At 37.2% G+C, this 12,045-nt stretch overlaps 1 protein-coding gene across 1 annotated transcript; it reads right to left on the bottom strand.

Annotated features, from left to right (window-relative positions):
* Window positions 1–7,186: 7,186 nt before the first annotated feature.
* LOC106139904 (uncharacterized) lies at window positions 7,187–8,095 on the bottom strand (the record flags this gene model as incomplete). The annotated part of the gene is made up of 1 exon (XM_013341413.2): window positions 7,187–8,095. A coding segment is annotated over exon 1 (909 nt), but the record flags the coding sequence as incomplete, so codon positions are not given.
* Between the last annotated feature and the right edge of the window lie 3,950 nt (window positions 8,096–12,045).

The following is a 12,045-nucleotide window of genomic DNA, read 5'->3' as shown; positions in this document are numbered from 1 at the left end:
TGAATCAATGAATAATAGAAGTTTTAATTATATAATTAATTAAAAATTTTGCCAGCGGCTACAATTGTGTTATGTCTTAAATTCTCATGAGGCGCCATCTCGTATCGGGTGGGCAAAAAATAAATATCTAAACCACGGGAACTAAATAAATAAACAAAGCATAATTAATTTAATCAATAAAATGCTATTTTTTCAATCATAATAAATATGATAATTAAGTATTTATAGCTTTTTATATCGATTCAAAAATGACGAAGTTCCATACAAACTTGCACCCCCTATTTCATCCCCTTGGGATAGAATTTCAGGATAAAAAGTAGCCTATATTCTAATCCAGGTTACTAACTATATCTGTGCCGATTTTCGTTCAGATCCGTTCGGTAGATTTTGCGTGATGCGCGTACAAACATACAGACAGACAGACGGACAGACAGACGGACAGACAGACAGACAGACAGACAGACAGACAAAAATTTAAAGAAAAACTAGCTGTGCCCGCGACTTCGTCCGCGTCGAATTGTTATTTTGAGCATCATTGAAGCCCTCAAGGATGAATAATTTTCCCCGTTTTTTTTCACATAGTCCATTTTTTGTTTTCTCGTTAAAGTTGCAGCGTGATGTTATATAGCCTAAAGCCTTCCTCGATAAATGGTATATTCAACGCAAAAATAATTTTTCATTTCGAATCAGTAGTTCCTAAGATTAGCGCGTTCAAACAAACAAACTCTTCAGCTTTATAATGTTATTATAGATTATGCAAAAAAAATGATGTACCTACGTGAGTGCTTGTTTGAGGATGCTATTCAATCACGCAAATTCTATTGGATGGATTTTGATGAAATTTACGTACACGGGAAGAATAATGCCTGGAATAGAACATAGTTTATTTTTCTTACAAAAGCAAAGCTCGGAAGCGCAGCTGTTAAAAAACGAATAAATTCTAAAGACAAAAAAGGAAATTATAATAATGGAAAGTTAAAGTATCTCTTTGTATACAACATTTGCTGTCTTGCCCATTGGAGACATCACAAATTAACTGTCACAGCTGGTGACCCGCGAGCAAGCGACGTAGAGCTGTCCGTGTGAGAAGCAAATCGTCCTGAGGTCGACTCCGGCTGCTCCAAGTGTTTGATCTTGCGATTTGTTAATTGTCATCGCGAAACATATAGCCATTGGAAACTGTACACGCTTAATTTGAAATGGAAAGTTGTTGGGAATGAGGGGAATGCGCGATATAAAAACAATTTCACCAGCTGCACAACCAGTAAGAATTTTAGCTTCTATTATAATGTTATGAAGCGACACCACTTTAAGGCAGTCCCATTACAAAATGGAATGTCTACTTTTAGAGCAATTGTATGCGCGGGCAGTCCAGATGCCGAAAGTGAATTAAGGAACTCTACCGAATAAGTACCGATGCTGCAAGCATCGGTACTATCTAATTTTGCCAGCGGCTACAATCGCGTTATTTCTTAAATTCTCGTGGCGCCATCTCGTATCGGATGGTCAAAAAATAAATATCTAAACCACGGGAACTAAATCAATGGTGAAATGGTAAGTACTGGCGTTACTACATGTGTGTTATTCCTGCTAATCTTGAGGAGCATGGCAACCGTCGCCGATGCGGGGCGCGTCAAACCACCTAAACACATAAAAAAAAATTCTTCTCAAAGATGTGGTGAAACGGTAAGTGCTGGCGAAACTGAATCAATGAATAAAAGAAGTTTTAATTATATAATTAATTAAAAATTTTGCCAGCGGCTACAATTGTGTTATGTCTTAAATTCTCATGAGGCGCCATCTCGTATCGGGTGGGCAAAAAATAAATATCTAAACCACGGGAACTAAATAAATAAACAAAGCATAATTAATTTAATCAATAAAATGCTATTTTTTCAATCATAATAAATATGATAATTAATTATTTATAGCTTTTTATATCGATTCAAAAATGACGAAGTTCCATACAAACTTGCACCCCCTATTTCATCCCCTTGGGATAGAATTTCAGGATAAAAAGTAGGCTATATTTTAATCCAGGTTACTAACTATATCTGTGCCGAATTTCGTTCAGATCCGTTCGGTAGATTTTGCGTGATGCGCGTACAAACATACAGACAGACAGACGGACAGACAGACAGACAGACAGACAGACAAAAATTTAAAAAAAAAATGTTTTGCCTTCTATTGACCCTAAAAAGACCCCTTACAATATTTTTTCTTAAATATCCATCCATCCATACATATAATAAAACTGTAACTGAACATTGTCTGTACATTGAAGATATTTAAGATCGAGTGAGTTCGATCACAACTTAATTCAGTTGTGATCGAACCCGAGACCTCAAGTTACGGGCAGACTTGTTAACCACTATGTTACGAGGGTCATCATTGCATTCGAATACAATGACTACATAATTTGCTGTACAAGAATAATATTAAAATATCAGGAATCGTGTGGTGCTGACAGAGTAGAAAAACACCACCCAATATCTGCCTGCGGGCATTGTAAGAGGTGATTAAGGGGGAGGTCATCGGATGCTGTTCTTCTTGTATTAGACATTGTAGGTTGAACATAAAAAAGTCTTCAACCCTGGTCGTTGTCTTTGACAATGGGTAAACTATGTTAGTAACCATTAATCAGGGGTAGACAGAGCTAACAGATTTAAAAAGACTGAAAGGTCACATTTAACTGTAAGGGTTATGATAGAATAGAGATTCAAATAGTAGCAAGTTGATAGCTCATAATATACAAAAAAAAATCCAACTTTATTAGCCTAAATAGAAAATATTTTTATCGCATAAACTATTCAACCGATTTATATAGGATATACATACATAATTATGTATAATCACGCCCATATCTCTTTTGGGGTAGACAGAGCCCACAATTTTTTCAAAATATAGATTATATAATTTATGAGAACGACGGAGACATAGGATTTATAATGATTACCATACCCCATTCAAAATCAATATTAATTAGATTAAAATGAAGAAATTCATGAATAAGGTTTTAATGTGAAATGTATGCGTTGAAAGCTTTGAGAAACATTTAATATTGGTATAAACAAAATGTAGCGGACCCCGGGCTCCCAAGCCATACCCTTGAGGATGCAACCAGGAACACGCTCTAATGAGAAATAGTCCATCCATCCATATAATCACGTCTACATTCCTGACGGGGTAGACAGAGCCAACAACCTTGAAAGGCTGACAGACCACGCTGAAGCCTATTTCTTACTCGCCTCTTGCGACATCCATGGGAAAGAGATGGAGAGGTCCTATTTTTCATTGGTGCCAGGAACCACACGGCGGATGAGAGATCGGTATAAACAAATTATGTATTTTGTTACAAAACTTACATTGATATTCGATCATCGTCATTCTACAAAGCACATCCGCTAATGCTTAAACATAATTTTTATTATATTGCATTTGCATGTTTGCATATTGTTATTAGGACGACTACACACTTAATTTACTTACAAACTCAAAGTATGGTATTGATATTCTGTGTTACATACATACCTATGAAATCCTTAAGTAGGTAGCGGTTGTCCAATTACATCTACAAGTTTCAATAGGGATTCATGTTATTCTCTAATAATAATATTGATTACGTAGACTTAACTAACACGGTGCTTGATATAGCAATAGTACGTAACCATAAGAAAGCTGGAATGTAGCCCAAATTCTAGTATACATATACATATACCTATGAGTACATACCTGAAGGTGGTTTTGTCTTTCAAACAAATTACAATTGATATAAAAGTGTTTACTCAGTAAGTGTGTAAACACCCTTAATTACTGTGTATCTGCTTACTTTGCGTATTTCACTCGTTCGTACATTAGACCATTTTGTTGCTAAGAACTAAGTTGTGATGTTGTGTTGTGTGTGATAATTTATTAAGATTATAATGTCGGTCTGTTTATTTATAATTTAAAGTTTCTGCTATTATTGTTAAACAAAGTGAACTTAGGAAGTATGGTTGGTGCGTGATCTTACCACGGGCTCGCAGGAAGTTTACTTACCACGGTTTCTTCCAGCCAATCATCAGTTAGGAATTAGGAAGTGTGGTTGGTGCGTGATCTTACCACGGGCTCGCAGGAAGTTTACTTACCACGGTTTCTTCCAGCCAATCATCAGTTAGGAATTAGGAAGTGTGGTTGGTGCGTGATCTTACCATGGGCTCGCAGGAAGTTTACTTACCACGGTTTCTTCCAGCCAATCATCAGTTAGGAATAAGGAAGTATGGTCGGTGCGTGATCTTACCACGGGCTCCCAGAAAGTTACTTACCATGGTGCTTTCAACCGATCATCAGTTAGGAATTAGGAAGTGTGGTCGGTGCGTGATCTTACCACGGGCTCGCAGAAAGTTACTTACCACGGTGCTTTCAACCGATCATCAGTTAGGAATTAGGAAGTGTTATCGGTGCGTGATCTTACCAAGGGCTCGCAGGAACTTACTAACCACGGTGCTTCCAACCGGTGAACAGTTATGTGTAAAAAGTGTGTTCGGTGTGTGATCTTTCCACGAGCTCGCGGGTGATTCTTATCAATTTTATAATGGAGTCAGGTGAGTGCATTCGACTAATGTTTTGTGTTTAGAATGAGTCGAATTTTGTTTATTGGGAATTCTGGGACACAAAAGTGTCCCAGAATTCCCAATAAACATCTACTGTTATGAGAAGTAACAAGTGAGAAAGTAGACTGAAAGTATGAAGCAAACATATCACAAATCTCAACTCCGGTGTTAGCAGATTGACCCTCATACGACATAGTTGCAGGTAACGAGTTACCATTCTTTTTATTTGATTTTATGAACGACCAGAAAAGCTTAGGGTTGTCACAAATACTTTTTTCAGTTTTCTTTAAATAATCATTATAATTTTGTTGCTCCAATATTTTAGCTCTATGACGAAGAAGAGAAAAAGTTTCATAATCTGTCGTGTTGCCATACTTTCTATATTTACGTAAAAATTTAAATTTTTTATTTGAGCACTTTTTTAAGAGACGCACTATACCAGGGCGGAAAGGAAGAAGTATTAATATATTTACGTGGAATGTATAGGTCCCGCAGATCATATAAACAATTATAAAAATGTGTGACTGCACTTTCCAAATCCATTTCACTCAGACAAGTATCCCAGTCAATCTCATCTAAACATAAATTAATTTTCTCATAGTCCCCTGACTCATAAAAATATTTTAATCTGGGTTTGACTTTCGCAGGCTCAACTAAAACCAAATGTAAGTAAATATTTAAGGTTTTGTGATGAGCATCCTCGGGGACCAACGGGTCATCACAGCAAAGTACAGATACATCCGAGTTACATAATACTAGATCTAAAATACGTTGTTTACTTACGTTTCGGTGACTATTAAATTGATTTAAATTACACTCAAGTAAAGTGTCGTAAAAATGTACTTGACTCTCGCCGGATATGCCCACGGGTTGTGATTCACCATTCTGGAAAGTCCAGTCAACGTTAGACAAGTTAAAATCGCCCAGTACGATAAAAACGTCGTAAGGATTAGAATTTACTAATAACGACAGATTCAAAAAAATTCAAAATTCAAAATTTTTTATTCATTATTATAGGATATTATTATATCGCTTAATAATTGTCGTATGGTTTAACAACTTGGTTGACGTCAAATAAATTACTTTAAAACTAAGTTTACTGCCGCTTCCAAGGCGTCAGTGCAGAAGAAGCGGTAACAAACTGCACTGCAGCATTTTCTTCAACAACGTCAACTTCACAATATTAAATTATACTTAGAATAGAATGTGGACGGGAGAATACATTGCTCACGGGAGATTTATATATTTATGAGATTTAATATTGAAAAAAGAAAAATATATATATATATATATATATTTTATGGATTGCCAATTTTAAAAAGATTTATGTACAGAGTGTTTTACAATTAATTACGAGGTTCCTGTGCCAAGCTCGAGCTAGATGTTTTTATCATTAAGGTAATCATCAGTCCTATAATAAGCCTTCTCACAAAGTACTTTCTTTACATACTCTTTGAATTTTCGGTTGGGCATATCAAGAACAGACTCCGGCAACCTATTATAAAATCGTATACATTCCCCATAAATGATTTACTGACTTTGCTAAGCCTATGAAACGGCATGACTAATTTATGTTTATTACGTAAATTTCTATCCGTTGTGGCACTAACTTTTTGAAAAAAAAAAAATTGTCTGAGAAATTACGTAACTAAGTATCAAAAGAATTCCCCCTATTCTCCGCGCATAAGTAAAGTGTACAAATATTTATATTTTTAATTTGTCGGTTACTGGTCCGCTGCCGCGTGACCGTAACCCATATATCTTCGGCCGAAGAACTCCATTCTGGTCGAGCTACCACAGGCATATCGCGGCGCACGGCTAGAAGTACACCGCCTCCCAGTGTTTGTTCTGTACGCACATAGTCCCTGTCCCTGCGCCAAACTAAATACCTATCGTCAAAAAGCTCATCATTTCCAATACCATCTAATAACCACGTTTCTGTGATAGAAATTACGTCATATTGGCTCAACAATAAATTTCTTTTAAAAGTATGTGTTTTACCTCGTAATCCACGCGTGTTTTGGTAATAAACACTTAATTTGTCAACCATTGTTAAAAGATATCCAATATCTAAAGTGATACTCAAGAAGGTAAAACACAAATACCTACTATAATAGTCAATAAAAATAAATACGAATAAAAAATAAAGTTCACCAATAGAAATAATAGTGGTGTTGTTACAAGATAAACAGAAAAAATTGTAAACAGTAGAAGGTATTTTTGTAGGTTTCTAATTCTGTGGTATTTTTCAACGCAGACTTTACGACGCACATACAATATTTTATAAAAATCACTAATGTAGTGTAGGGTAATAAATATAAAAAAGAATTGAAGATCGACAATAGACGTCTGTTGCCATGCCAGTCTAATGCACGCTAAAATGACCCGAATTGCAACAATCATGTATGCACGATTAGAAAATAATTGTGAGAACTGCCCCATACTTACGCCGTACTGATGAGTAATGTCACTACTTGCTCTCAAGGTCGAAGTCGAGTCCGATGCACGTAAACAACATATGGTTCCCAAACTATATTGTAACAACAAATCTAACACTAAGATAATTTTAAAGTTAATATACATTAAACTATTTTTGACAAGTCTTTTTCGTTTTTTATGTGAATTATATGTGACGTTTCCGATCTTCTTGCCATAATTTTGCAATGCTTCACCCAAACAAATTGGAAGTTTTTTTCTTTAGCCAACGATCGAGCCTTCCTTAGTAACTCCTTATTAAATAGCGTCAAGTGATCGTTGACATAGATTTTACCCGCTGTGGAGAACCCCAGATTCAGTAAACAGAGCTCATTGCTCTTTCTCGCCAATGCCACGAACTCTTCTTTAAGGTAACGATTGTTAAGCGCTACCACTATAGGTTTATCTGAACCCGGAGCACGAGTCGGCACACGTGCTATATAGTTGATGTCCTCCTTTCTCATTGAGAATTTGCTCAATAAAGCTATCTTTCCAACCACATCATATAAGTTTTCACTATTCCTGAGTGGAACACCTCTAATTTCAACATTTTTCATCCTTGCCCACTGGTCCCTGTCTTGTAGCTCCCTATTAAGCCTGTCAATCTCAGCATGTAGAACTGGAATATCCTCTGCCAAGTTATGCATTTCTGACACCTTGAGCTCCAGGGTGCTAACCTTATCAGAAGAGGAGGTGATCCTCTCATGTGCCAACTCCACAGAATCTTTGAGTCCACTGACTTCGTGTTTTATTGCCTTGATATCCTCCACTAGAGTAGCCAGGGGAGCAAGCTGTAAAGTAATTTTACTCAGCTGTTCTTGCATTCGGTCCAACTGGCTGGGCTGGGGAGACACTGATCCTGATTGACCCGATTTACATCTCGGACACTTCCATGCGTTCTTCCTATCTCCCAATTTCCTATATCCTGCCTCCGTCACACCAGAGCATGGAAAGTCAAAGTGCTGTTTGCAGGCATTGCAGGCAGTACCCTCAGTATGTTGAACACCACAGCTAGCGCAGGTATACATTATTAAAATATCAAAAGTAATATTCAGGGAAAAAAAAACAAAGTTTGAGAACCACTGGCTTTAGGCTAGCAAGCGTCTATTCACTATCGTGGTGAGAACCGGAATATGCATTTTTATGTCAGCTGAGCTGTATAGAGTATGAATAAAATAGGACCCAGAATAGAGCCCTGAGGAACACCTCTCTTTATTTCCAACTTCTTTGACAGCACAGAGGATCCGTCAACACTACTATCCAGTTTTACCTGCTGAAAACGGTCACTGAGATAGCTCTGGAACCAGTTTATAGTCCCCGAGTCAAAACCATAGTAGCGCATCTTCGATAACAACAAATCTACACTTATGGAATCAAAAGCCCTGGAGTAGTCCAACATCACCAGCACAGTACACTTACCCTGGTCTTGTGCCTGGAGTATATTGTCAGTGACATCAAAAAGAGCTGTTACAGTACTGCGTTGTTTTCTAAATCCTGACTGAAACTGAGGCAAAACATTATTCTTTTCTAAGAACTTAGTCAACTGTATACAAACAACCTTTTCTAGTATTTTTGGACAAGTATGGCAAGATGCTAATGGGTCTGAGCTCATTTAATCCAGAAGGATTAGTTACTTTGGGCAGTGGACGAACCAATGCAATTTTCCACACATCAGGAAATGTTGAGGATTCAATTGACTTATTTACAATATCCCTAACAACTTCAATGGGTTCAGGTAAAGTCAGATATATCGTCGGCCCAGTGGTAAACTCGCCAATCTACCATATTGGCTATTTTTATGTTGTTTGTGTCAATGTGACATTTTAATTTTTTTACACATTGTCACAAAATGTCATAAACGTACAATTAATACTTTCGGAGATATTCTATTCTGTCCTAGTATCTATCTGCATAAACTTAAATTTTTCACAGAAGTAAACTTGCCTAAGTGAATTAAGGTCGATTACGCATGTGAAAATATTGTCGTTGTATAATAAAATCGACGTGTTCAACTAGCCTAAGTGGCAGATGAAAGAATTTACTTTAGTTTATAATACTATTTACACGTCATTTGACGATACTCAACTAGCCTAAGTGGCAGATAGAATACTTTACTTTCGATTACATTACGATTTTAACCTGATTTAACAATTTTCAACTAGTCTAAGTGGCAGATAGAATACTTTACTTTTGCTTAGAATATGATTTGAATGTATGTTTATAATTCTCAACTAGCCTAAGTGGCTGATTGAATACTTTACTCTCGAATACAATACGATTTTAACCATATTTTACAATGATCAACTAGCCTAAGTGGCAGATTGAATATTTTACTTTCGGTTACAATATGATTTAACTAGCTCGACAATGTTTAGTTCAGATTTAATACATTACATTATCAATTTATTATAACTATTTCATAGATAGAAATATTTTTAACAGGTATGTATAAAGGATTAAACCATAGTTTACTAATAATTAAATTTGTTTCCCGAGTGTCTATACCTACCTACTGCTCACGCGCCAATTCTCTTTCATTCTTTCGCAAGTTTGATTGGAGATAGTAGTGCTGTTTCGCGTTTCGTGTTCCTGAACAAGATGAATAGAAACTGACGTGTAAATCAAATGTTTAAAAATGTTGGTATCCTTCATGATCCACCAGACAATAGTGATGATAATTCAGGTATGTATTACATTTTTGCTACCAAACTAACCTAAAATCATAATTTACATTGTCGAAACTTGTTATGCTTAATTAACGACTAAAAAACTCAATTTGGCATAGATTTAGAACTGAACAGGGCGTAGTGTATACTCGTAACATTTAAGTGCTGATAAGATGATTTGGTGAAGGTTTTGTGTATGAAACATAATAGGCGTTATTTAGACTACTGATTTGTTTTATTTTTACAAGCTTTTATTTGACTTGCCCTGTTAAAATATGCCTGACAAACGAATTTTAACATACCTACTTAATTTATGGCTTCATGGTGCTTAAAGGTAAATTGACTCTCGAGGCTTCAGTGGTGTTGTTTGAAATTACGGATTTTCGGTAGTTTCTGATTTATTTTTGTTTTGAATAAAAATATTGGCATTTGAAAGCGTTATGGTGAATGGGTTTTATTTGCTTGTACGCTAGCAAAATTGGTTAAATTTAGTACGTGCTTTTGCATTTTGCTTTTCAGATATTGATAGTATAGCAGGTACACCAGAGGTAATCCTGAAAAAAGTCTGTAAACCAACTGATGGGCAAAGTGTACGATGTAAGTGTATGTTGATTCTTCTTCTTCTTTTGAGTCGTACAATGGCTTTCGTAGAAATATGATTTAACCAGTAATTGTACTGGCATACGCAATATTTCTTTCTATGGGTTCTTAGATGGCAGTACGACCCTTGAACCTTGGTTTCAGGGTTTTAAACCGCCTCAAGGGCCTCTGATATGGTTTTTATAACGACTTCTGTCAAAGACGAATGTAAACGTAGATGTGATATATACATACATACATAAAATCACGCCTCTTAGATGTGATATTTTTGTAATTGGTCTATTTATAAAATTGTGACGTATTCGTCACAATTCGGATAACACTAACGGATGATTTTTTTCTCAACAGCTCCAAGGGATGGCGCTGATAAGTCTACTTCTACCCAACTTCCTCAACTTGAAATTGCAGGACTTTCGAATTTACAGAGCCCAAATTTTGAAGCTGGGGAAATAAGTATAGAAGCCCCTACTTATTCCCCTTTAACGCCTCTACTAAGTAAAATCGGAGATATTAGAAAAGCCACGGTCCCCGAAACAAGTGTAGTTGCAGCAGCATCACCACTGACTATTACACAAGTAAATCAGACTCAGACATAACTCTGCCGTTGCCGGTCCCAAGCCCGGATGAGAAAAGAGGAGGTTTGATCTGGAGGAGAACAACCCAGTCGTAAAACTCCAAACGCCGAGCATCGGGCGGCGGTTAATTAACCCGACAACTCTGTCATAACGGAGCGGTTGCGCGAAAGCCGAGAGGACCTAAATCGCCTCTAAACGTTTCGCCCGTGGAAGGATTTGGGTGCCCACCACGCTGTAATTACCCAAGAAAAACTCTTCATGGAAAGTTTAACAGTGCAGAATAGTTCGTTGGACGATCCGATTTACAATCGGCGCCTTTCGGTTACCGGGCCGGAAGGTGTGAAATTGGCTACCGAAGCTGCTGCTGAAACGGGTCGCCGGGTCTCAGTTAGTGGACATGCTACTGGTGAACCTAAGAAAAATATCTCTATCCAACGACATCAACGGATTGCTACCTGGAACGTCCGAGGCCTTCTGGCATCGGGGAAGCTGGATATTATAGAAAAAGAAGCAGAAGAACATAAACTGACGTTACTGGGGATAACTGAGACGCATATGAGAGGCCAAGGTCACCAAACGACCTCAAATGGAAACACTTTATATTATTCAGGATCTACAAATTCCAGTTTTTGCGGTGTCGGTATGTGGATCCCACGCTACCTGAACAACTATGTGCTGGGATACAACCCAGTTAATGACAGAATACTGACCCTCAGAATAAACACACGCCCTTGCACGCTTAACATAGTCGTGGTATATGCGCCAACGGCAGATGCGATTGATGAGGTCAAAGATGATTTCTACACATCACTGGAATCAACGCTTTCCAAAATACCTGGTCGCGAAATAACTTTATTGATTGGCGATTGGAACGCAAAGGTAGGCAACACTACTCTCGATGATCACATAAGGAGCGTTATCGGAAAATATGGGCTCGGTAAAAGAAACGAGAGGGGAGAAAGATTGTTGGAATTTTGCATCGGAAGAAAAATGACGATCATGAATACATGCTTTCAGCACCACCCAAGGCGTCTTTATACGTGGATTTCCCCTGGAGATCGATACCGGAATCAAATCGACTACATCATTATCAACACTCGTTGGAGAAGCTCTATTTTCAATGTGAAAACATTCCCA

This window comes from Amyelois transitella, chromosome W (genome assembly GCF_032362555.1).
Source record: "Amyelois transitella isolate CPQ chromosome W, ilAmyTran1.1, whole genome shotgun sequence".
Classification (NCBI taxonomy): domain Eukaryota; kingdom Metazoa; phylum Arthropoda; class Insecta; order Lepidoptera; family Pyralidae; genus Amyelois; species Amyelois transitella.
This window is presented reverse-complemented; position numbering and strand designations above follow the sequence as displayed.